This window comes from Rhinoraja longicauda, chromosome 26 (genome assembly GCF_053455715.1).
Source record: "Rhinoraja longicauda isolate Sanriku21f chromosome 26, sRhiLon1.1, whole genome shotgun sequence".
In the NCBI taxonomy this organism is placed as follows: Eukaryota; Metazoa; Chordata; class Chondrichthyes; order Rajiformes; family Arhynchobatidae; genus Rhinoraja; species Rhinoraja longicauda.
In genome coordinates, this window is record NC_135978.1 from 31,122,667 (window position 1) to 31,150,173 (window position 27,507).

General features: G+C 46.6%; 1 protein-coding gene across 2 annotated transcripts in view; it reads right to left on the reverse strand.

Moving 5' to 3' along the window:
- The window catches only part of vps53 (VPS53 subunit of GARP complex), a 328,676-nt gene that overhangs the window by 49,608 nt on the left and 251,561 nt on the right, over positions 1-27,507 (reverse strand). For both annotated transcript variants that reach the window (XM_078422197.1, XM_078422198.1), the window contains exon 19: positions 2,922-2,991. In XM_078422197.1, coding sequence (XP_078278323.1) covers positions 2,922-2,991 — 70 coding nt within the window. The remainder of the gene's footprint in view (positions 1-2,921; positions 2,992-27,507) is intronic.

Genomic DNA, 27,507 nt, shown 5'->3' on the forward strand with positions numbered 1-27,507 from the left:
CGTGCAGCACCCGTAGTCAGGATCGAACCTGAGTCTCCGGCGCTGCATTCGCTGTAAAGCAGCAACTGTACCGTTGCGCTACCGTGCATGAAATGGTATTAACATTATGGGCCGAATGGCCTAATTCTGCTATCATTTATGATCATATGATCTTATGACAGGCAGCATCTCTGGATAGAAGGAATGGGTGACGTTTCGGGCCTGAGGAAAGGGTCTGAAGAAGGGTCTCGACCTGAAACATCACCCATTCCTTCTACCCAGAGATGTTGCCCGTCCCGCTGAGTTACTCCAGCATCTTCGCTTAGTACAAGTTACAAAGTGCAGCTGCAAGAGAAAAAGCCAGTTACGTGACCTATATACACCGATCAGCCAAAACATTATGACCACTGACAGGTGAAGCGAATAACATTGATCATCTTGTTACAATGGCACCTGTCAAGGGGTGCGATATATTAGGCAGCAAGTGAACAGTCAGTTCTTGAAGTTGATGTGTTGGATGCAGGAGAAATGGGCAGTAAAGACCTGAGCGACTTTGACAAGGGCCAAATTGTTATGGCCAGACGACTGGTTCAGAGCATCTCTGAAATGGCAAGGCTTGTGGGGTGCTCCCGGTCAGCAGTGGTGAGTACCTACCGACAGTGGTCCGAGGAGGGACAAACCACAAACCGGCGACAGACAGGGTGTTGGGCGCCCAGGCTCATCGATGCGCGAGGGCAAGAAGGCTATCCCGTCTGGTCCGAACCGACAGAAGGTCTACTATGGCACAAGTCACAGAAAATTTCAATGGTGGTCACGGGAGGAATGTGTCACAATACACAGTGCATCGCACCCTGCTGCGTATGGGGCTGCACACGGAGGACCAACAGCATATTAGGCAGGTGGTCATAATGTTTTGGCTGATCGGTGTATTTCTCAGAGCAAAGGAAACAATAGTGTAATTGTTCTCTGTCTCAATCTCAAATCCATCAGAAGGAATAATTACAGGCTGATTTTTTACAAAGCATTGTTAATTCTGGTTTTCTGTACAATCATCCATTTATTCTTATACATTGTACACCTTCCCTGCTACAAGAATGAAGAATGATCCAGCTAGTCATCCTCTGAAATGTTGTACCAGTATGAAGCATTCCCATGCCAAGAATACATAATATGTAGACACAAATTGCTGGAGTAACTTGGCGGGACAGGCAGCATCTCTGGAGAGAAGGTTTCGGGTGGAGACCCTTCTTCAGACTGAGATTCAGGGGCAAGGGAGACACAGAGATATGGAAGGGTAAGGTGTGAAAACGACAGATCAAAGCAGACGCTGATCTACGAAACGTAGAATGGTTCATTGGTGGCAGAGAGGAAGGTGACAACGAGGCATAAAATCAGCAAAATTAATCAGGTGAAACGAGTCGGAGAACTAGGGTGGGGGAGGGACGGAGAGAGAGGGAAGCAAAGGTTAATTGATGATAGAGAAATCAATATTCATGCCGTTGGGTTGTAAGCTGCCCAAGCGAAATATGAGGTGTTATTCTTCCAATTTGCATTTGGTCTCACTCTGTATTCTTGGCTACTTTAGTCTATTAAAAACCTATCCTCATTAACATTGGCCAATGAGTGAAACAGTGTCATTGTGCCCATATCATTCCTTTTGTGAATGGGTACAAGAAGAAGTACTTCACCCAATGTGCTCTTGGGAACATTTTTCCTGCATCTAAATGGACTGGACAAGCTAGATGCAGGAAAAATGTTCCCGATGTTGGGGGAGTCCAGAACCAGGGGCCACAGTCTAAAAATAAAGGGGAGGCCATTTAAAACTGAGGTGAGAAAAAACGTTTTCACCCAGAGAGTTGTGAATTTGTGGAATTCTCTGCCACAGAAGGCAGTGGAGTCCAATTCACTGGATGAATTTAAAAGAGAGTTAGATAGAGCTCTCGGGGTTAGTGGAATCGAGGGATATGGGGAGAAGGCAGGCACGGGTTATTGATTGTGGATGATCAGCCGTGATCACAATGAATGGCGGTGCTGCCTCGAAGGGCCAAATGGCCTCCTCCTGCATCTATTTTCTATGTTTCTATATTAACCAGAATTGGATCCAGAACAAGATTTTATCTTGGTTTGCATGGACAAGTTGGGCTGAAGGGCTTGTTTCTGTGCTGCATGACTCCATGACTCTGACTAAGACATGGAATTAAAGTCTTCTCTCCTATCTCGTTACAAAAGATCATCTGAAATAAAGTGTGGCCCAGGTTTGTCCCAGTTTCCAACATTTGCAATGACAAAGCAAGTTTCTGAGTTCAAATAACCACCCCAATGTGTAGAAACAAAGAACTACAGATCCTGGTTTACACCAAGGATAGAAACAAAGTGCTGGAATAACTCAGTGGTTCAGGCAGCATCTCTGGAGAAAAAGGATGGGTGACGTTTCTGGTCGGGACCCTTCTTCAGACCGAAGATGCTGCCTGACCTGCTGAGTTTACTTTAGTATAGTTCAGGAAAACAGTGCGGGAATATGTCCTTCGGCCGACCGTGTCCGCGTCGACCGGCGATCCCTGTACATTAGCACTATCCTACACACTGGGGACAATTTACAATCTTTACCAAAGCCAATTAACCTACAAACCCGTACATCTTTGGGGTGTGGGAGCACCCGGAGAAAATCCATGTGGTCACAGGGAGAACGTACAAACTCCGTACAGACAACAGGCGCTGGCACTGTAAGGCAGCAACTCTACTGCTGCGCCACCGTGCCACCCCAGTTACTCCAGCACTTTGTGTTCAACCTAAAATAGTTGACACTCATCGTATTAAGGCAAGAACTCTCAAGATACCAGGGCGCTGGGGCATACAATCTTCCAGTTCTGAGTTGAGCACCCTTTTCCTCTCCTTTATTTCAGATTTCCAACATTTGCAAATTGTTTTCCATGAACTCTTACCTGCTCTGCTCCCACCATACTGATTGGCTTGCACTTGAAAAGGTGGTTGATGAATTTTGGAATGAAGGAGCTGTGCAAACAAGAAAATTAAATGTTATATTGTGGAACAATAAAGGTGCATCACGGATAAAACATCTGTCCCATTTCTGAAAACACATGACTTTTTTTAGTTTAGTTTAGAGATTCCTCTCATGGTTTTATACACCTCTCTAAGGTCACTCCTTATCCTCCTGCGCTCCAAGGAGTAGAGTCCCAGCCTGCTCAACCTCTCCCTGTAGCTCACACCCTCTAGTTCTGGCAACATCCTCGTAATTCTTCTCTGTACCCTTTCCAGTTTGACAACATCCTTCCTCTAACGTGGTGCCCAGAACTGAACACAATCGTGAATCGGACAGTACCCAAGCTTATGGAAAGAACGTTCAGAAACTCGATAGCACAAGGGAAGAGGCTGTTCCCGAGTCTGGTGGTGTGTGCTTTGCTGGCTGCTGTATCCTCTGCCCAACAGAAGTGGGGAGAAGAAACAATGAAGAAACGAAGGAAGGAAAAGATAGAAAGCAGCATCTGAAATCCGGCATCAGTCACAGCTCGACACAAAACATAGCCAGACTGAGAAACAGCACTTTGATGCAAAGAGATGCAAATAAATGTTGAAGTGAAGAATCAAGGTGGGCAAACTAAAATGAATTAAAGTGCAAACAGCAAAGCAAAATCATATTTGCCCAGAAAAATCATTTAATTTAATTATTATCATTATTATCAATAAATGTTTGCACTGCTCTGGCAATGATTAAATCAATAACTTTGCAGGGTTTACTCAAAGGAAATTAATTAACCACAGAGTTCAGAAGATAATGAGGTCTAATTATCAAAGCAGGGATGTCAAAAAAATATTTTCAGTAATAATGGAACCTGGACAGAGTGCAGAGAAAATTTACAGGGATGTTGCCAGGACTCAAGGGCAGAGGTTGGGCAGGCTTGGACTTTATTCCTTGGAGCGTAGGAGGATGAGGGTTGATCTTATTGAGGCATAAAATGTGTAAGAATAGATAGGATGACTGGAACAGGGTGGCACAGCAGTAGAGTTGCTGCCTTACAACGCTAGAGACCCGGGTTCGATCTTAACTCCAGGTGCTGTCTGTACAGAGTTTGTATGTTCTCACTGTGATCAACAAGCTCATCAGGAAGGCTGGCTCAGTCCTGGGGGCGGAGTTGATTCATGGGGAAGTGGTCTTGGAGGGGAGGACGCTCCTCAAACTGCGGAGCATCCTGGACAATACAGCTCACCCCCTCCATGACACACTGGTCAACCTGAGGAGCACCTTCAGCAACAGACTGATCCCACCAAGATGCAGCACAGAACGCCACAGGAGATCCTTCTTCCCTGTGGCTATCAAACTGTACAACCCCTCACCTGCTGTCGTGGGGTAGACTGAGACTGACTCCCCTTCCTCCCCCCCCCCCAACCTTTGCACATCCCCAATCTTTTCCACTCGTCACTTTAATTTCATGTTTCATGTATTTTGTGTTTTATGACCATTGGCAGACCAATTTCCCCCCTGGGATAAATGAAGTTCTATCGTATCGTGACCGTGTGGGTTTTCTCCAGGTGCTCCAGTTTCCTCCCACACTCCAAAGACATACAAGTTTGCACGTTAGTTGGCTTCAGTAAAATTGTAAATTCTCCCTAGTGTGTAGGATAGTGCTTGTATACGGGGTGAATGCTGCTCGGCATGGACTCAGTGGGCCAAAGGGCCTGTTCCTGTACTGTATCTCCAAACTAAACTAAGAGCAAAGAGTCTTTGACCCAGGTTAGGGGAATCAAGAACTGGACAATATGAGAGGGGAAAGATTTACTGGGAACCTGAGGGACAGCTGTTTCACTCAGAGGGTGGTTGGTATAAAGAATGAGCTGCCAAAGGAGGTAGTTAAGGCAGGTAACTTAGAAACATAGAAAAAACATGAAAAATAGATGCTGGAATAGGCCAGTCGGCCCTTTGAGCCAGCACCGCCATTCAATATGATAATGGCTGATCATACAAAATCAGTACCCCGTTCCTGCTTTCTCCCCATATCCCTTGATTCCATTAGCACTAACAGCTATATCTAACGTAGACACAAAATGCGGGAGTAACTCAGCGGAACAGGCAGCATCTATGGAGAGAAGGAATGGGTGACGTTTCGGGTCGAGACCCTTCTTCAGACTATATCTAACTCTCTCTTGGAAACTTCCAGTGAAGTGGCCTCCACTGCGTTCTGTGGCAGAGGTAATAACGACATTTAAAAGACACGGGCAGGTTCATGGGTAGAGTTGAGAGGGATATGAGCCAAACACAGGCACAGGAGGGTTGCATTGATGGGGCATCTTGGTCGGCAAGGACGGGTTGGGCCAAAGAGCCAAAGACGCCATGTTCCATCAACCCTCTCAAAACAACCATTAGACCAGAAAGTCAGCAGTCTCGAGGCAAACTAGCTGAACAGCACAGGTGGCCATTTCATCAAATGTCTCCAAAGGCCGAGGTTTAGCTTTATTGCTCTTTTCAATTAGGGATCGCGTAGCCATAATATGCTCGAAGCAAAGGACCTCAAGGTCAACCGGGTTTGTAAATACTCTAAGTAGGAGATTACAGACGTGAGACTAGTCTATTTCTGCCACGCATTACTCAGTGGTAACACATCTTTAACCCCATTATCACTTTAGCAGTGCATGTGTGCAAGATCACATGTCAAAGCAAGTGATTTAAAACATAATAAGCCTCATGAGTCTTATAGCGTGGCCAGTGGCTACCTCGTGGCAATGCTTGTTGTGGATCAGACGACGGGGCGCTTAAACGGATAATTAAGGCAAAGTGGAGCATTCGTGAAAAGTAGGCTTTCGCTTGGGTGTGCTCGGGACATTCATTACTGAGTTAGTTTGGTTCAGGGGTCTCTGATCTTTCTGCTTAGAATTTGCTTGATCCTCCCTGTACTTTCTAGCGTCCTTGTGGCTTTAATTGTTCCTCGCACTGAATGGTTGCATTCACAAAAGCAGGAGGAGTATAAACTGAAAGAGGGGGGAGAAAAGAGAAGTTTTCCCTTTGGAATTTGAGTCGGCAGCAGTTGAGAGGGGCTGGGGGGGGGCAGGGCTCATTCGTGTCCCAGAGTCGAGTAGGCAGCAGTTGAGAGGGGCTGGGGGGGGGGGGGGGGGGGGCAGGGCTCATTCGTGTTCCAGAGCCCACACAAAAAGTTATTGCTTTACCTTCACAGCCGGTCCACATAACAAAGAGGTGTAGAAAACCAGAGCTGAAAGATTCAAGACATTTACGCGCTGGTCCGAGCGAGCCCCACTGTTAATGCAAACACTTTAACTAGTTCTGTGGCAGAACAACTGCTGGTTGCAGGAGCCGTGATACTCAGACACTGGCAGGTACTGAACCAAGTGACAAGCCACTGTACTGTTGCACCCCAACCCCAACCCCAACCCCAACCCCAACCCCAACCCCAACCCCAACCCCAACTCCAACCCCAACCCCAACCCCAACCCCAACTCCAACCCCAACCCCAACCCCAACCCCAACCCCAACTCCAACCCCAACCCCAACCCCAACCCCAACTCCAACCCCAACCCCAACCCCAACCCCAACCCCAACCCCAACCCCAACTCCCTCCCTCCCTCCCCCAGTCACCTTTGTACATCTCTATTACGTATTTGTTTCTGGCCACCATGCTATGGGAAAGGTGTTTAGTTTAAACTTACAGCGCGGAAACAGGCCCTTCGGCCCACTGTGTAAGTGAAAGGCTTGGATAGAGTGGATGTGGAGAGTGTGTTTCTACTAGTGGGAGAGTCTAGCTCCAGAGGTCATAGCCCCAGAATTAAAGGACGTTCCTTTAGGAAGGAGATGAGGAGGAATTTCTTCAGTCAGAAGGTGGTGAATCTGTTGAATTCTTTGCCCCAGAAGGTTGTGGAGGTCAAGTCAATGGGTATTTTTCTGGCTTCTTGATTCTTGGATTCTTGATTAATACAGGTGTCAGGGGTTATGGGGAGATGGCAGGAGAATGAGGTTAGGAGAGAGAGATAGATCAGCCATGATTGAATGTTGGAATGGACTTGATGGGCCGAATGGCCTAATTGCTCTCCTATCACTTATGAGTCTTGATTAGTATGGTTATCAGGGGTTATGGGGAGAAGGCAGGAGAATGGGGTTGAGAGAGGAAGACAGCTTAGCCATTATTGAATGGCGGAGTAGACTTGATGGACTGAATGGCCTGATTCTGCTCCTATCACTCCTCCCATCAGGAAGAAGGTATAGGAGTCTGGAAACAGTGACCTCCAGATTCAGGAAAGCTTGTTGCCACCATGTATCACCCTACAAACACTAACTAAACAATGAACTGTGGATTTTCTTATCTGCACTACGGATTTTGGGCTTTTTTGCACTAGTGTTGGGGTTATTGATTTTTTAATTATTTTTTTCAATGTCATCTAGTATTGTGTTTATAGACCGTTTGTGCTACAAGTAAAAAATTCATTGTTCTGTAATCTTTACATATGACAATTAAATTTGTAAGAAGCAACTGCAGATGCTGGTTTAAACCGAAGATAGGTACAAAAAGCTGGAGTAACTCTGCGGGACAGGCAGCATCTCTGGAGAGAAGGAATGGGCGATATTTCGGGTCAAGTCTGAAGAAGGGTCTCGATTAGGGTTGCCAACTTCCTCACTCACAAATAAGGGACAAGGTGACGCCACCGCACCGCGTCCCACGTAACCTCACCTAGCCAGCGGCCACGTGCTCCCGCTCCACCAATGGAGGCTGCCCTGGCCGGGAGGCGGGTTGCTATGCAACCTCAGTTAGGCGGCGCCCGGCCTACAGTGCCCGGGCCTTATATGGGACAAGGGCGGTCCCGGACGGGGCGAACCAATTTAGCCCAAAATACGGGATGTCCCGGCTAATACAGGACAGTTGGCAACCCTAGTCTCGACCCAAAACGCCACCCATTCCTTCTCTCCAGAGATGTTGCCTGTCCCGCATGAGATACTCCAGCAGTTTGTGTTTATTGACAATTAAATACTCTTGACTTGACTGTTGATTTTGAAGTCAATAACTTTGGGTGGTTAAATCATTTCTGTTAAAGAGGTTTGAAAATAGTAAGCATTAGGTGTGAAGCAAACCTTGGGAAAACCAGATTATTTTAGACTCTAGACTTTATACAGTGCTGAATCAGGCCCTTCGGCCCACAGAGTCCACGCCGGCCAGTAATCATCCCGTACACTAGCACAATCCTACACACGCGGGTCAATTTACAATTTTACCAAAGCTATTTAACCTACAAACCTGTATGTTTTTGGAGTGTGGGAGGAAACCGGAGCACCCGGGAAAAACCCACGCGGTCACAGGGAGAACGCACAAACTCTGTACAGACAGCGCCCGTCGTCAGGATGGAACCCGGGTCTCTGGCGCGGTGAGGCAGCAACTCTATCGCTGCGCCACCGTGCTGCCCCATTCCTTTGTCAAAACAACTGCACTATTATAATTGGCCTGGAGAACGTTGCAAAATATTCCAGACAGAATTCCCACTGCTGCTCGTTAACCAAAGTCACCTGCCAGAAGCTGTTTAACATCAATGTCAGGAGACGAGGTCAGGCTTTGGTGTGACACACTGTCATCAGATATTCTGAGGCTGATGTCCCAGGCCCAGTCCAATGGTGCGTAAAAGAGGTGCACCTGAACTGCAGTATGCTTCCTGTCCTGGGCTAATTATAACTCGCAGCCTGGCTACCATGATCACAAGCCGCTTGCAACCAGCAGCAAGGGTGTCAAATGAATCCCAGGACCTTGTCAGAATGAGCAGAGGCTAAGCAGAAGTCTGGCTTCGCATCTTTGAACCCGGTTACATGTTCCAGTCAGCCTGTCTTTCGGACGCTCGGAACAACATTAAACGCAATAGAAAACTGGCAATGTTTTCTTTCACCCAATCTACACTCCACACTGCCTCGGCAGCCGCCAGCATAATCATGGACTGGTCTCACCCCGGGGGGTCACTCTCTCTTCTCCCCTTTTTTCATCGGGCAAGAGGTACAGGAGTGTGAAACGCACACCTCCAGATTCAGGAACAGTTCCTTCCCAGCCGTTATCAGGCAACTGAATCATCCTACCACAACCAGAGATCGGTCCAGAACTACCATCTACCTTATTGGAGAGCCTCAGACTATCGGACTCCAGTGGGCTTTACCTCACACTAAATACCATCCCCTTTAATCAGTCCGAGAAGATCAGGTGGAGAAGGATGAGGCTCGCTGGTCATTGCCACCGCCACCCAGAAACACCAGCAAACAAGGTTGTGCTGTGGGAACCCACCCATGGGAGACGGAACCCGGGACCACCAAACAAGACCATGCTGAAGACGTTAATGGAAGACGCAGACGTAGAGACAAGAGAGGAGCTGGCCAGCTGTGTGGAGGACAGAGATGTGTGGGGCGTCCATCACCGTGCCCGTCGCAAACCAGCACCACTGCGTCGCTAATGTTTTTAACGATATTAAATTAATAAAATTAAATGTACACTGTGGATGGCTTGATTGTAATTTTTTCGTTTGGTTTAGAGATACAGTGTGGAAACAGACCCTTCAGCCCATCAAGTCCGTGCCGACCAGTGATCCCCGCACACTACATATCCTACACACCAGGGACAATTTACCAAAGCCAATTAACCTATAAACAGTTACGTGTTTGGAGTGTCGAAGGAAACCGGGGCACCTGGAGAAAGTCCACACAGATCACGGGGAAAACTTACAAACATCATACAGACAACACCCGTGGTCTGGATCGAATCCGGGTCTCTGGCACGGTAAGACAGCAACTCTACCACTGCACCACAGTGCTGTAGAGTATTCATGTATAGTTTTTGCATAGACTGGATAGCACGCAACAAAAAAGCTTTTCACTGTACCGTGGTACACATGACAATAATAAACTAAACTAAAGTGTATCACAGGCAGATAAGAGTCACGAAAGTGTAGGAAGATGAGAACAGGCATGGGGAAAATACCTAGGAAAAAAACTGCAGATGCTGGTTTAAATTGAAGGTAGACACAAAATGCTGGAGTAACTCAGCGGGACAGGCAGTATCTAGGGAGAGAAGGAATGGGTGACGTCTCGACCCAAAGGTACAACTTAGAAGTGACTGATTTAGGTTGGAGACAAGTCAGTTGGAGAGATAGAAAGGTTTCGACCCAAAACGTCGCCTATTCCTTTTCTCAAGCTGCCTGACCCACCGAGCTACTCCAGTTTTTTGAGTTTATCTTTGGAGAGATATGAAATTCAGCAAGAGAAACATATTGAAGTGCTTGTAGGTTGTGAGACGAAGCAAGTCTGTGAGGGGTGAGTGACTTGAGAGAATCCCATGGCAGTTAAATGGAAACATAGAAAATAGGTGCTGGAGTAGGCCATTCAACCCTTCGAGCCAGCACTGCCATGCAATATGATCATGGCTGATCATCCTGAATCAGTACCCCGTTCCTGCTTTCTCCCCACATCCCTTGATTCCGTTAACCTTACGAGCTATATCTAACTCTCTCTTGAATACATCCAGTGAATTGGCCTCCACTGCCTTCTGTGGCAGAGAATTCCACAGATTCACAACTCTCTTGGTAAAAAGGTTTTTCCTCAATTCAGTCCTAAATGGCCTACCCCTTATTCTTTATCTGTGACCCCTGGTTCTGGACTCCCCCAACATCGAGAACATTTTTCCTGCATCTACCCTGTCCAATCCCTTAAGAATTTTATATGTTTCTATAAGATCCCCTCTCATCCTCCTAAATTCCAGTGAATATAAGCAGAAACATGTCCAGTGATGGTTGGCACAGATGTGGCACTTAAGGGACTTTTGGATCGGCACATGCATACGCAGGGAATGGAGGGATATGGATCATGTGCAGGCAGATAAGAGTCGATCTTGGTGTCATGTTCGGCAGAGACATTGTGGCCGAGGAGCATGTTCTTGGACTGTACGGTTCTATGTTCTAAAAGGGAGGGAGGGAGGGAGGGGAAGGCAATGTGTCAGTCAGTATTGTATGTCAGTCACCGAAAATTGGTAAATTCGATGCTCAAACCATTTAAAAAAAGGCACAAAGTGCTGAAAGACCAGTATTCTTCTGTGTTCCCAATCAACTGGGAAAATATCAGATAGACACAAAGTGCAGGAATAACTCAGCGGGTCAGGCAGCATCTCTGGAGGAAAGAAAGAGGTGATGCTTTAGGTTGGGACCCTTCTTCAGACTGAAAGGTAGGAAAGGCCAGAACAAGGCAGGGCGGGCAACAGATGACCAAGGAAGGGTGGAGCCCACAATGGCCCATTGTTGGCCGGGGAAAGAGGTGATAATGACAGGGATACAGGGATAGACAATAGACAATAGGTGCAGGAGGAGGCCATTCGGCCCTTCGAGCCAGCACCACCATTCAATGTGATCATGGCTGATCATTCTCAATTAGTATCCCGTTCCTGCCTTCTCCCCATACCCCCTGACTCCGCTATCCTTAAGAGCCCGATCTAGATGCGAACAGTGGAATTGGTGGAACAACTAGGTTGGGAGAGAGGAGGGGGGGGGGAGGCAGTGACAGATGGCCAAGGAAGTATTTCCTGAGGACGTGGACGAGCACGTGCGAGCAGGCCAGACTTGCCCTTCGTGGACCGATGACAGAGGAGCCGCCCGGTAGGCCCAGGTCCGGGAACCTGCCCGAAGGCTCGGTGGTCGACGGGATTGGGAACCCTCCCGAAGGCTTGGCAGACGGCGTAACCGGGAGGGAGCCGGAGAGGTTGGACGCGAGGAGCAAGGGGCCGGTAGGAGGGTGAACCGGGGTAATGCATCCGGCGCCTTCAGTTCGGCTGCAGGAGGCGCCCCCGGGACACAAAGATGGCCGGGCGAGGCGAGGAGAGGAGAGGGGCGTTCAGTCCGCGGGAACTGTTCCAGTACGTCGAGCGTGCGCGGGCCGACCAGTCTTTGGACTTTGAATAATGGCGCCAAAAGATGGCGGGGCCCGCATGTGTAATGTATGCAAAATGAATTTCACTGCGCAGTTGCAAACTTGACATATGAAGCACTGTTGACCATTGGCTACTGAGCTACCCAAGCTGCCAAACCTCTTTGTTACTTCAGTTCACCAGTACCACAAGTCGGCTCACCCCCTGGCTGCTTAGGCAGTGGAATTTTCCAGGCCTGGTTCAAGTCAAACACCTTCTCCCACATTACAGACTTTCAATTTATAGACTTCCTAATGTTTGCTGGGAGAGCCCATTGAGGCCGAGCGGCAGCTGGATTACCAGATGGAAACTCGGCCTGACACGGTGTCAGCAGGGAGGCAGAGAGCTGGCCCCCAAGAGGACCTCTTTGCCGTGCCTACAATGCTGGAGGAGCGTAAAACAAGCACCCCTTAAGATGTGTGGTATCGGGGAAGCCTACCAGAAATATTTGTTACTTTACCCATGGCACTTTAAAAGTATTGCGACGTCTCAGAAAGCATGACTACTTGTCTAGGAAGGAGCTGCAGATGATGGTTTAAACCGGACACAGGCACGAAAGGCTGGAGTAACTCAGCGGGTCAGACAGCATCTCTGGAGAAAAGGAACAGGCGACGTTTCAGTTTGAGACCCTTGTTCGGACTGAGCGTCAGGGGAAAGTGGAACAAGAGATATAGAAGGTGCATAGGATAAATGAATTAAAGATATGCAAAAAGTAACGATGATCAAGGAAAGGTGGAGCCCACCAGGGTCCGTTGCTGGCTGTGGGGAAGGTGATCACGAGTTATACAAACAGTGGAAATCAACAGGACGGCAGTGAAACTAGTACGACGACTAGGGTGGGCGAGGAATGGCGAGAGAGGGATGTAAGGGTTACTTGAAGTTGGAGAAATCAAAATCTTACTGTTGGGGTGTAAGCTGCCCAAGTGAAATATGAGGTGCTGTTCCTCCAATTTGCGAGTGGCCTCACTCTGACAGTGGAGGAGGCCCAGGACAGAAAGATTAGTATGGGAATGCTTCCTTGTTTCTGCTTTTATTACGGTGAAGAGAGACAGTGATGGGTCCAAGCCACAACCCCCCAGTGGCACCAGCTTTGACTTTTACTTCATAGTGTTCTGAGAAGACTCTCAATGACTGTTAGTTTTAGTTTTGTGATACAACGCGGAAACAGCTGGGAAAATATCAGATAGACACAAAGTGCAGGAATAACTCAGCGGGTCAGGCAGCATCTCTGGAGGAAAGGAAGAGATGATGCTTTAGTTTGGGACCCTTCTTCAGGCCTAAAGTAGAGGGGAACTGGAGGTAGGAAAAGGCCAGAACAAGGCTGGGCGGGCAACAGATGACCAAGGAAGGGTGGACCACTGAGTCCGCACCGACCAACGATCCCCGCCCATTAACACTACTCTACACACATTAGGGGCAATTTTACAATTACACCGAGCCAATTAACCTACAAACCTGTACGTCTTTGGAGTGTGGGAGGAAACCGATGATCTCGGAGAAAACCCACGCAGGTCACGGGGAGAACGTACAAACTCCGTACAGACCGTCTCTGGCTCAAAGCGCTGCAAGGCAGCAATTCTACCGCTGCGCCACCGTAGAGCATAACAATTGACATTGAATTGACAACTTCTATAACGGATTTATGTTTAAATTTCTATAAATGATTTTATACTTCACACAATGCCCTAATGTGAATTAGAAAGCATAATAAATTTGATTTAAAGCATCGAGCCAAGCAACAGCACGATTTCAGGTCCGCTTTATGCTTGCCCATGTCAGGAACATCTCATCTGTCCCATATCTGTCAAGAAATAGCCATGCTTTACCTATAACTTTATATTTACGGGTATTTTTAAAGGTATTTTCATTTTAATGAGGATTTTTAAGACAGAGATCGACAGGTTCTTGATTAGTACGGGTGTCAGGGGTTATGGGGAGAAGGTAGGAGAATGTGGTTGAGAGGGAAAGATAGATCAGCCATGATTGAATGGCGGAGTAGACTTGATGACCAAATGGCCTGATTCTTCTCCTATGACTTGTGAACCTTCTGACGTTCACCCATATTACACAATATAGCAGAAATTTGCTGTTTTATGTCTAAATTCACTGCACAATCTCTTGGATGCCAAAAGTCAAGTATTTCCCATGTGCTAGATACATAGACAATAGGTGCAGTAGGCCATTCGGCCCTTTGAGCCATTCAATGTGATCATGGCTGATCTCCACAAGCAGTACTTCGTAGTTGCTTTCTGATGGGGCTGATTTTTGTTTTGTGCTGCTCCATTTGAACTGGTTTCTTTGTGCCTGTGTGCTGTGATGTCTGTTTCTTATTGTGTTTTTAGTACCTGCTCTGATGTACTGCACTTTGGTCAACGTGGGTTATTTTTAAATGTCCTTTTATAAATAAATTTGACTTGCCTTGACTTTACTTCTCCCCATATCCCTTGATTCCGCTAGGCCTAAGAGCGCTATCTAACTCTCTTTTGAATGCATCCAGTGAGTCGGCCTCCACTGCCTTCTGTGGCAGAGAATTCCACAAATTCACAACTCTGTGTGAAGAAGTTTTTCCTCATCTCCGTTCTAAATGGCCTACCCCTTATTCTTAAACTGTGGCCCATGGTTCTAGACTCCCCCAACATCGGAGACATCATGCTGACTCAACAAGACTATTAAGTTGTGTAGGAAGGAACTGCAGATGCTGGTTTAAACTGGAGATAGACACAAAATGCTGGAGTAACTCAGCAGGTCAGACAGCATCTCTGCTGAGAAGGAATAGGTGACGTTTCAGGTCGAGACCTTTCTTCAATCTGATGAAGGGTCTCTGTCCGAAACATCACCTATTCCTTTTCTCCAGAGATGCTGTCTGACCCGCTGAGTTACTCCAGCATTTTGTGTCTATCAAAAGTTAAGTCACTGCCAAATGCCAAATAATAATCTATCATTCCCACCTTCCTTCCTTACCCTGCAGTGAATGATACACCAGCACAGCTGCAGCTTTACAAGGAAGTACTGGGGACGAGGTAAGGGTGGATTAATGAGCAAAAGTGCTGGTATTCACCAGAGGCAAGATATGAACAGAAAGAAAAAGTGAATGATTCAAGTATCCGGTCCTTCAAGGACATTGAATCTTGTTAACCTTGTTTAGCTCTCTGCAAGGGACATCAGTGCATGGTTAAGTTACAGGACTGGTAGCCAGACTTTGGTTGACTGATACCGGGAAGTGAGTTCACGGCAGATGGACAATTTAAATTTGACTGAGGTGGCGGCAGGTTGGCGCAGCGGTAGAGTTGCTGCTTTGCAGCGATTTGAGCCAGAGACACGGGTTCGATCCCAACTACGGGTGCTGTCTGTACGGAGTTTGTACGTTCTCCCTGAGACCGCGTGGGTTTCCTCCCACGCTCCAAAGACATACAGGTTAGTAGGTTACTTGGCTTGGTATAAGTGTAAATTGTCCCTAGTGTGTGCAAGATAGTGTTAATGTGCGGGGATCACTGGTCGGTGTGGGCTCAGTTGGCCTGTATCCACACTGTATCTCTGAACTAAACTAAACATACAGCGTGGAATCAGGTACTTTAGCCCAACTTGCATATGTCGACCAAGATGCCCCATCAACGACCCGAAACTTCACCTATCCAATTTCTCCCGATATGCTACCTGACCTGTTGAGATCCTCCAGCACTTTGTGTCCTTTTATGTAAACCAGTATCTGCAGTTCCTTGTTTCTACTTCCTCTGGTGGCTCGTTCAATATACCCCACACCCTCTGAGAGTAAAAGCTGCCACTCAGGTTCCTATTAAATCTTTCCCCTCTCACCTGAAACCTATGTCCTCTGATTCTCGATTCATCTACTCTGGCTAAAAGACTGTGCATTCATCCTATCTATTCCCCTCATGATCTTACCCACCCCTAAGATCACACCTCAACCTCCTGCCCTCCAAGGAATAAAGTCCCTGCCTTTTCAATCCCTACAGTTTAGGTCCCTCAAGTATCCTGGTGACATCCTGCACCCTTTCCAGCTTAACGACATCCTTCCCAGAGCTGGGTAACCAAACTTACACACAGTGCTCCAAATGTGACCTCACAAATAAATCTGGATTTTAGAAAAGAAATTAATCTCAGAAAAACGTTAACCATGAAACCACTGGATTGTAGCAATGTATACTTCTTGTGAATGAACCTGACCTGCTGATTATTTCCAGAATTTTCTCTTTCTAGGTGTTTCCAGCTGCTCATTGTTAACCCCTTCCAGAGCACCTCAGGGCAGTGTGTGCAGTCCCCTCCTCTACTCACTCAATATCCATGACTGTGTGGACAGACACAGTTCCATCACCGGTCCATTATGGCTCTTAACCTCCCAACCATCGAAGGGATCTACAGGAGTCGCTGCCTCAAAAAGGCAGCCGGCACCATCAAGGACCCACACCACCCTGGCCACGCTCTCAATCACTCCTGCCATCAGAAAGAAGGTATAGGAGTCTGAAAACCGGAATTTACAACGTTACCAAAGAAAATTAACCTAGGAACCTGTACCTCTCTGGAGTGTGGGAGGAAACTGGAGCACTGTGAGCAGGTGGTCACGAAGAACGTATAAACTCCGTACAGACAGCACCCGTAGTCGGGATCGAATCCGGATCTCCGGTGCTGTGAGGCAGTAACTATACCGCTGCGCCACCGTGCCACCTCATATCCCTCCAAGTTGTATATGTCAGAGCAGTGATGGAGGACAGGAGTCACTGCTTCAAACAGGCAGCCAGCACCACAGCGGCATGGTGTGGGCGGCACGGTGGCGCAGCGGTAGAGTTGCTGCCTCACAGCGCCAGAGACCCGGGTTCCATCCTGACTGCGGGTGCTGTCTGTACGGAGTTTGTATGTTCCCCCTGTGACCGCGTGGATTTTCTCCGAAATCTTCGGTTTCCTCCCGCACTCCAAAGACGCACAGGTTTGTGGGTTAATTGGCTTGGGTTTGTATACTTGGCATAAGAATAAATTGTCCCTAGTGTGTGTGGGATAGTGTTCACATCGCACAGTGAACCGGCACAGATCCACTGCACTTTATTCTGTTTAAAACTGTTCTAATTTGTTTCATTGGGTTGTATAAATTAAAACGGACTAGCTAATTAATTTATTGCATCGTATGGGAGGTGCATTCCCATTGTATTGTATTGTTAGTGTGCGGGGATCGCTGGTCGGTGTGGACTCGGTGGGCCGAAGGGCCTATTTCCACACTATATCTCTAAACTAAACTAAAGCAAACTAAACTCAGTCACACCCTATTCAATGACTGTGAGTCAATTGTTGAAAATTAAGATCCACTTCCGTCAAGACAGTCAAAGCCAACTGAGATGACACATTGTTTTATAGAGGGCGTGCAATGTTGCATCGCCTCAGCATCTGAATAGATAAATGTTTGACTGTGGGGCAATAGGACATTGAGAGTGTCAATAAACGCTGGAAGCAGCACGCACTCACATAGTTGAAAGATGGAGAAAACATCCAGGCCTCCAGCTTCTGAAATGTTACTATGCAATTGCCTTTGGTTTAGCTGTCATGAACATACAGTAACCCCTCGTTATAACGAGCCATGGTGAGGCTGGGGGGGAATAGTGTCTGTTATTGTCGATTGTCTGCTATAAGCCAGTTTAGGGATGATCTGGAATTTAGAAGGATGAGAGGGGATCTTATCGAAACGTATAAGATTATTAAGGGGTTGGACACGTTAGAGGCAGGAAACATGTTCCCAATGTTGGGGGAGTCCAGAACCAGGGGCCACAGTTTAAGAATAAGGGGTAGGCCATTTAGAACGGGGATGAGGGAAAACCTTTTCAGTCAGAGAGTTGTGAATCTGTGGAATTCTCTGCCTCAGAAGGCAGTGGAGGCCAATTCTCTGAATGCATTCAAGAGAGAGCTAGAGCTCTTAAGGATAGCGGAGTCAGGGGGTATGGAGAGAAGGCAGGAACGGGGTACTGATTGAGAATGATCAGCCATGATCACATTGAATGGCGGTGCTGGCTCGTAGGGCCTCCTCCTGCACCTATTGTCTATTGTCTATCATTCTATAAGTAGTAGAAACAAACAACAGCAGTTGCTGGTTAATACGGAAAAGGACACAAAGTCCTGGACTAGCTCAGCGGGTCAGGCAGCATCTGTGGAGAACGTGGATAGGTGACGTTTCACAGAGTGCTGGAGTAACTCAGCGGGTCAGGCAGCATTTGTGGAGAACGTGGATAGGTGACGTTTCACAGAGTGCTGGAGTAACTCAGCGGGTCAGGCAGCATCTGTGGAGAACATGGATAGGTGACGTTTTGGGACGGGATCTGACTTCAGGCTGTCGGTCCGGAACTGGGCCTGGAATCCGGGTGAGTTGACGGCTCCGGCCTGCCGGGGGAGAGGCGAGAATCGGCAGAGTCGATCGGCGGCCGGTGTGCGGGTGGGGATCGGTGGCGGTGGCGTGCGTGGCCGAGGATGCGGCGTGGGGGGCAAGGGGGGAGACGGTACCAGCGGGGAGTGGCGCGGGCAGCCGTCTGTAGGTCTGTCCCCGACAACTGAAATCCCCAACAAAGAGGTTGGAAAAAAACAAGGGTTTACGGTGTTTTGGAATTTACACCTCAAATATCTATCTCAGGAACAATGCACAAAATGGTTTCCTTCAGTGAAACGTTAAAAAATAGGGAAAGAACTTGCATCTCTCCAAAATGATCTCCAAAAAAATATTTGAAGTGAAAGTCTAGTGTTCTGCAGCCAAAAACAAAACTGCATAGGGAATCTGGGGTTATGGAGAGAAGGCAGGAGCATGGGGTTGAGAGGAAAAGGTAGGTCAGCCATGATTGAATGGCGGAGTAGACATGATGGGCCGAATGGCCTAATTATGCTTCTAGAAGTTATGAACTAAAATAGATTAACAGTCTTTTCAATGTGGATCATCGCCAATCTTTTTAAAAACCAAAGAACGAGTTTTAATTGATGAAGGAGATAATCGGGGCGCCCTGCAACAAAGCCAATCCTACAGGGTCGTAGAGTCACACAGTGCGGAAACATGCGATTGGTGACCTTGCCCAGGCTGACCAACATGCCCCATGCAATGAGCTACCGAAGGAGGGAGATGAGGCAGGTACTATCCCAATGCTTAAAAAATATTTGGATACGTACATGGATACGATAGGTTTAGTGGGATATGGGCCAAACACAGGCAGGTGAGACTAATATAGTTGGGGCATGTTGGTCAGCATGGGAAAGTTGGGCCGAAGGGCCCGTTTCCACGCTGTATGGCTCAATGACTCAAAGAGCTTAGTTTTTCGATTTGGTTTAGTTTAGAGATACAGCGCAGGAACAGGCACTTCGGTTCACTGAGTCTGTGCCGACCAGCGATCCCCGTTCACTAACACTATCTTACAAACTAACGACAAATTACAATTTTTACTGAAGCCAATTAACCAACAAACCCAATTAACCTACAGACCTGTACATCTTTGGAGTGTGGAAGGAAACCAGAGCACCCGGGGAAAACCCACGTGGTCACAGGGAAAACGTACAAACTCCATAAAGACAGCACCCATAGTCAGGATCAAACCTCTGGCGTTGTTAGGCAGCAACTCTACCGCTGCACCACCATGCCACCCTTGATGTTTAGAGATACAGCAAGGAAATAAGCGCACCGAGTGTACACTGACCATCGATCACCGGTTCTATGTTATCCCACTTTCTATGTGATCCCACAAACTCCACACAGACAGCACCCACGGTCAGGATTGAACACAGGTCTCTGTTGCTGTAAGACAGCAACTCCACCGCTGCCCCCACGGAATACATCAAGTCTCTCAGTGTTCAAGACTGGAAGAGTAATATGCAGACTGCTGTGTAAGTAGGGGTTCGGCACACAGGCCAAAGTGTGGGTGCAGGACCTGAACCCTATCCTGAAGCTCGCAGCCCCACTTGGTGCTCGAACGATAAACCATTCCGATTTCAAAACCGAGGTGTAACACGCAGTCTGTCATCTGCTCAATAGATTGCATTGCTGGAAGTGAACTCTGCAGAGACGAAGAGAAAATATTTTGATGTCTGGACCTGTATTTTTCTTTTCTGAAACTTTAGCCTTTTACATTTCTTAAATCTTCTAGTTTTAGACATAGCCAAAAATAGTTCCGCGATTTTATTCATATCAGGGTGCTTTTTTTAACATGTGTAGGAAAGAAAACAGCAGATGCTGGTTTAAATCGAAGGTAGACACAAAATGCTGGAGTAACTCAGGCAGTATCTCTGGAGAGAAGGAATGGGTGACGTTTCTGATGAAGGGTCTCGACCTGAAATGTCACCCATTCAATCTCTCCAGAGATGCTGCCTGTCCCGCTGAGTTACTCCAACATTTTGAGTCTAGCTTCGGTTTAAACCAGCGTCTGCAGTTCCTTCCTACACACTTAAAAGTGTGGAGCGATTGTCATGAATGATAACAGATCCACTTCTTGGACCTGCACACAAAGGGTCACCCATTCCTTGTGACTAGTGGTTGGCAAGGGGGAAAGAAGTTTTAAAATGTATTTCTTCCTAATCCAAGCCATGCTGTGCTTTTCCCTGCTGGTTTGGGTCTCTAATGATGGGACCAGGGGCAGACACATACTGCAGAGCTCCCACATAAGCAATGGGATATTGTTTTGGCCTGAACACGAAGTAAATATGTAATTGTAGAGAACCATTGGCAATAAGTCCAAATATAAAAGTTTATTTCAGACAAAACATTCCCATTAACATAAAATGGCATTCACTTTGCTGCAATGACTTTTTTTTGAACAAAGGGCTATTGTCAACCGCTGCCCACACTTTATAAAAATACGAATCAAAGAATCGAATGGAAAAATAAGAATCGAAGAAAGGAAAAAGAACTGACTTTAGGCCAGTACCACCCAAGGTCATTTTAGGACAGACATTCAAAGGGCAGCTATCTTTCCTGCTTGAACACAGAGAACTATTTAACTGTTTCAATTCATTGATTTAAGCTAGTGGGAAGCTATTTTCTTGAACCAATACGGGGAAATGGGTTTGGACTCGTTGATTGAAAGATAGGGCGTGGAAACGGGCCCTTTGGCACACCAGGTCCACGCCGACCATCGATCACCCACGCACACTAGTCCCATTTTCTCATCCACTCCCTGCTGGCAATTTACAGCGGGTCAATAAACCTACAAACCATATAACCATATAACAATTACAGCACGGAAACAGGCCCGTTCGGCCCTACCAGTCCACGCCGACCACTCTCTCTGACCTAGTCTCATCTACCTGCTCTCAGACCATAACCCTCTAATCCCCTCTTATCCATATACCTATCCAATTTACTCTTAAATAATAAAATCGAGCCTGCCTCCACCACTTCCACCGGAAGCCCATTCCATACAGCCACCACCCTCTGAGTAAAGAAGTTACCCCTCATGTTACCCCTAAACTTTTGTCCCTCAATTCTGAAGCTATGTCCCCTTGTTGGAATCTTCCCCACTCTTAAAGGGAAAAGCCTACCCACGTCAACTCTGTCCATCCCTCTTAAAATTTAAAAAACCTCTATCAAGTCCCCCCTCAACCTTCTACGCTTCAAAGAATAAAAACCCGCACGTCTTTGGGATGTTGGAGGAAACCGGGGCACCTGGAGGAAAACCCACGCGGTCAAAGGGAGAACGTGCAAACCCCGCACAGACAGCACGAGGTTGGCACTGTGAGGCTGCAGCCCTCTGCACTGGGTCACTGAGCTGACCCTAACTGTGCACCGACCGGTATATTATTTTAATTTTAAAAGGACAATTCGTGCCCAAAAAGAACATTGAAATGCACATTAAAGATGGTATGGTGATGATAGATACAAAATGCTGGGGTAACTCAGCGGGTCAGGCAGCATCTCTGGAGGAAAGGAATAGGAAATGTTTCCGGTCGAGACCCTTCTCAGACCCGAAGCGTCACCTATTCCTTTTCTCCAGAGATGCTGCCTGACTGCTGAATTACTCCAGCATTTTGTGCCTATCTTTGGTGTAAACCAGCATCTGCAGTTCCAACCTACATATTTGGTATGGTGATGATTTTGGATGGTAAAACATATGTTAAAAATATCTTGCAACTTCTGAGCTGCAGAAGCAATTTATATTTGCAAATAAATCTCATTTGATTAAGTAAATCCAATCAAATTAGTCTGGTTAGTATTTGCTGATGTGAAGAGATGCAACGTCATGCAATGAACTGGAAAATATTCCTGATAAAATGAAGTGTGAACCTGCTTCACAAATAATGTAAACCAGTATCAATATTCCATGTGGAACACAGAGCAGTACAGCACAGGAACAGGCCCTTCGGCCCACAATGCCTGTGCTCAACATGATGCCAAGTCCAACTCTTATCTGCCTGCACATCATCCATATCCCTCCATTCCCTGCATATCCATGTGCCTATCCAAAAGTGTCTTAAACACCACTATCGTATCTGCCTCCACCACCTCCCCCGGCAACACGTTCCAGGCACCCACCACCCTCTGTGTAAAAACCTGCCCCACACAACTCCTTTAAACGTTGCCCCTCTCACTGTAAAGCTATGCCCTCTAATATTTGCTTTTTCGATCCTGGGATAAAGGTTCTGCCTGTCTGACCTATCTATGCCTCTCATAATTGTATATACTTTAGTTTAGTTTAGAGATGCAGCGTGGAAACAGGCCCATCGCCCACTGTGTCCACGCATCCAGCGATCCCCGCACACTAACACTATTCTACACACATTCGACACAACCTTTTACAATTTTACCAAGCCAATTAACCTACAAACCTGTATGCCTTTGGAATATGGAAGGAAACCAAAGATCTCGTAGTAAACCCACACGGTCACTATGTTCTCCGTACAGACAGCACCGTAGTCAGGATCGAACCTGGGTCTCTGGCGCTGTAAGCTCTAGCGCTGCACCACAGTGCCACCCTACTTCTATCAGGTCTCCCCGCAACCTCCAGCGTACCGGAGAAAACCATCCAAGTCTGTGCAACTTCTCCCTGTAGCTAATACCCCCCAGTCTAGGTATCATCCTGGTAAACCTCCTCTGCACTCTTTCCAAAGCCTCCATATCCTTCCTGTCATGGGATGACCCGAACTGCACGCCATACTCCAAATGTGGCTTAACCAAAGTCCTATAAAGCTGCATCCTGACTTCCTGACTCTCATACTCAACGCCTTGACCGATGGAAGTAAGCATACCACATGCCTTCTTTACCATTCTATCTACTTGTGTTGCAGCTTTCAGGGGGTTCTGGACTTGGACCATAAGATTGCACTGTACACAGTATTTCCATTAAAGCTACGAAACGCAAATGCAAGAACAATATTCCTTTTCCTTCACGGTCCCCACATTTGAACTGACTGAAAAAAAATCACATTTATTTTCAAATGAATGGGCAGCACAGTGGCGCAGCGTTAGAGTTGCCTTACGGCCAGGGACCCGGGCTCGATCCGGAATACGGGTGCTCTCTCTATGGAGTTTGCACGTTCTCCCTGTGACCTGCGTGGGTTTCCTCCCACCCTCCAAAGACATGCGGGTTTGTAGGTTAATTGGCTTCCATAATTGGCCCCTAGAGCGGTGGTACAGAACTAATGTACGGGGTGACCGTCGGTCGGTGCCAGCGGGCCAAAGGGCCTGCTTCCATGCTGTGTCTCGAAACTAGGATTTGTATCTAATGTTGATGCTGCCACAACAACTGCAGAGAGCAATGATTTAAAAGTCATACTTCTCTGCTGTATCTCTGCTGTATTTTCTTTGGGTGAATGATATTCTGCCTTCAATGTGCTGATATGCAAAGAATATATAGTATAAGAAAATAACTGCAGATGCTGGTACAAATCGATTTATTCACAAAATGCTAGAGTAACTCAGCAGGTCGGGCAGCATCTCGGGAGAGAAGCAATGGGTGACGTTTCGGGTCGAGACCCTTCTTCAGACTGAATGCAAAGAATATAATTTGTACTCCCCTCTGTGTTCTTTTCTTTTTGTTTCGATTTTGCTCTTTAATAGAAACCAACTGCAAAACCTGATCAGAGGCACAGTGGGCTTTGCAGCAAATATTAATAACTATACAGGGCCCTGGTGAGACCTGCTCCTGGGACTGTACATCAATCATATGGGGGAGGTAAAGTAGGCTAGTCTTCTATTCTCTACAATTTGTAAGTAATAAAGTGAAACACTAAAAATCTTACAGGGCCCGAAAGACTACACAGATGAGGAAGCTATATTGGGCAGTAGGAGCATTTAGGACTGAAATGAAGAGACATTTATTCACTCAGCAGATGATAAATCTTTGAAGATATCTATTCCCCACCCCCCCCCACCCCGGTCACTGAGTTCATTGAAAACAGAGATCAATGGGTGGCACAGTGGTGCAGCTGGTAGTTCTGCTGCCTCACACACCAGAGACACAGGTTAGATCCTGAAATCAGGCATAAATCATGTGAGAAGATCAAATTTGTGCTGACATTTGGACATTTGAGCGAGTCCCAGAGAAATACAATCATACAAGAGCGGCACGGTGGCGTAGCGGTAGAGTTGCTGCCTCACAGCGCCAGAGACCTGGGTTCCATTCCGACTACGGCTGCTGTCTGTACGGAATTTGTACGTTCTCCTGTGACCTGCGTAGGTTTTCTCTGAGATCTCCGATTTCCCCCCACACTCTAAAGATGTACAGGTCAGCGGGTTAATTGGCTTGGTATAAATGTAAATAGTCCCTGGTGTGTGTAGGATAGTGTTAGTATGCTGGGATCACTGCTCGGTGCCGACTCAGTGGGCCGAAGGGCCTGTTTCCGCGCTGTGTCTCTAAACTAAACTAGGATAAGAAAGGGCTCTTCAGAATCAAACGTGTTTGATCGTCCAAAGTTATTTCACAGGAGGGTTGTTTCTCTTTGAAAGGTACAGACTAAATAATGATGAATGTCTCAACTGACCAGAATATTCTGTGATTTGTCCACAGAGGTCGAGTCCAGATAACATAGCTTTGTGAAAAGGTGCTCAAAGTTACAGATCTGCCTTCTTGGGTCTTTGAAAAATTCTGACTGAACTTTTATAACACTTGGATGTGAGATAAGTAAATACATAGTCTATTGACTTCAGTTCAGGTTTAAACTAGTCCAGCACCTTGGGAAAGAAAGACAATTTTTTCCAACTGCATTTTCAATGTGCTTTTCTCAAGTATGACTTTTTATTGCTGTACGACCCATGGCAATAACTTCTATACTGCCATTTTCTCTATATCTCACCACAAGGTGGACAGCATCTGATTTTGATGATTTTGCTGTTAACATGTTATATTTCTACGGGCAAAAAGTCAAATGAGTCATCTATCTTCCTCTCTTTAATAGGAACCCGAAGGGCAACGGCTTTTACACAAAGTATATGGATCAAGCTGCCAGAGGAGGTAGTTGAGGCAGACACTATCACAATGTTTAAAAGATATTTGTACAGGTACATGCATAGGATGGATTTAGAGGGATATGGTCCAAATGCAGGCATGTGAGACTAGCGTAGATGGGACATATTGGTCAGCGTGGGTAAGGTGGGTCGAAGGGCCTGTTTCCGCACTGTATGTCTCCATGACTCTCTATATTTCTGTGGTTTGGTGGGAGTTCTGCTTTGCACCTGAAATCAAGTGAGTGATTTTATGTAGGGTTTTTTTCTGAAATAAATCGTTGAAAACTCTACTTTGGTTTCAGCAGCAGGCTGACTGGGAGTGAATTTAGTTTAGTTTCAGTTTAGTTTAGAGATGCTGCGCGGAAACAGGCCCTTCAGCCCACCGAGTCTGCGCCGACTAGCGATCCCCACACATTAACACTGTCCGACATGCACTCAGGGACAATTTACACTTACAGTGCATTCAGGAAGTATTCAGACCCCTTCACTTTTTCCACATTTTGTTACGTTACAGCCTTATTTTAAAATGGATTAAATTCAATTTTTTTAATCATCAATCTACACACAATACCCCAGAATAAAAAAGCGAAAACAGGTGTTTAGAAGTTTTTGCAAAGTAATACTTTTTGAATGCACTGTACGCCAAGTATACAAACCTAAGCCAATTTACCCACAAACCTGCACGTCTTTGGAGTTTGGGAGGAAGCCAAAGATCTCTGAGAAAACCCAGGTCACGGGGAGAACATACAAACTCCATACAGACAGCACCTGTAGTTGGGATCGAACCTGGGTCTCAGGCTCTACAAGTGCACTTGAAACTTCAAGGAACATTACGTAGGATAATGGTATACGGGATGATCGCTGGTCAGCGCAGACTCAGTTGCCTGAAGGGCCTGTATTCTCACTGTACCTCTAAAGTCTATATCCCGAAGACATGTAGGTTTGTCGGTTGATTAGCCTGTGTAAATTGTCCCTGGTGTGTAAGGAGTGGCGATATGACACTATTAGTTTGGCACTATACTGCTGCTTATGTTGGGCTCCTGGAAACCATGGCAATGTTTGCTTATGCCAGCTTTGAGACTGAAATGTGTAATAACCGTACACATGCCTGAGCAGGCGGTGGTGCAGCGGTAGAGTTACTACCTCACAGCACCAGAGACCCGGGTTCAATCCTGACTACGGGTGCTGTCTGTACGGAGTTTGTACGATCCCCCTTCTCCCAGGGGGCTCGGGTTTTTCTCCCACACTCCAAAGGCGTTCAGGGTTGTAGGTTAATTGGCTTCTGTAAAAATTGTAAATTGTCCCTAGTGTGTAGGATAGTGCTAGTGTACGAGGATCACTGGTCGGAGCGGACTCGGTGGGCCGAAGGGCCTGTTTCCGCACTGTATCTCTAAACTAAACTAAACAGGACATGAAAGGTTCTTCGGACAAGTCTAAACAGGCTGCCCGTGGAACATGTATGCATTGCCATATTTCAGAAACGTGAAACAATGCTGTAAACATAATCCAGGTTATTACCTGATAAAGTCTCCAGGGTAAATTGGCAACAATAGCTAGCCTTGCTGGAAATCTATGCCGCATGTACACTGCCTGATGCCGTCTCATATCAGGCTGGTGCAAACTAATTTTTAACAGATCTGAACTGAAAATTATAGCTAAACGTTTACAGTAATTGACTGCACAATCGGCTCTGGTGAGCAAGCACAAAATTGGGGAAAAAATGTGGCGTATCTTGAGCAGTGTTTACATTAAAAATTCTTCTCATGTGAAAATAGAAACATATGACTTTCTGTTCAATAAGGAATCAGGTTTCCCTATCCTGAGAGGTTTGATTCCTAGTCATAGAGTCACACAACACATAAACAAGCCCTTGGGCCCAGCTTGTCCATGCCAACCAGGATGCCCCATCTACGCCAGTCCCACCTACCCTCATTTGGCCCATATCTCTTTGACCCTTTCCTGTCATGTTTCGGTCCAAATATCTTTTATTGTTATAATACCTGCCTCTATTACCTCCTCTGGCAGCTCGTTCCATATACCCACCACCCTCTGTATGAAAAGGTTACACCTTAGGTTCCTATTAAATCTTTCCCCTTAAATCGCTCACCTTAAACATTTGTTCTCTGGTTCTTGACTCCCCTACTCTGGGTATTCACCCTATCTATTCCATGTTTTTCTTAAGTAAGC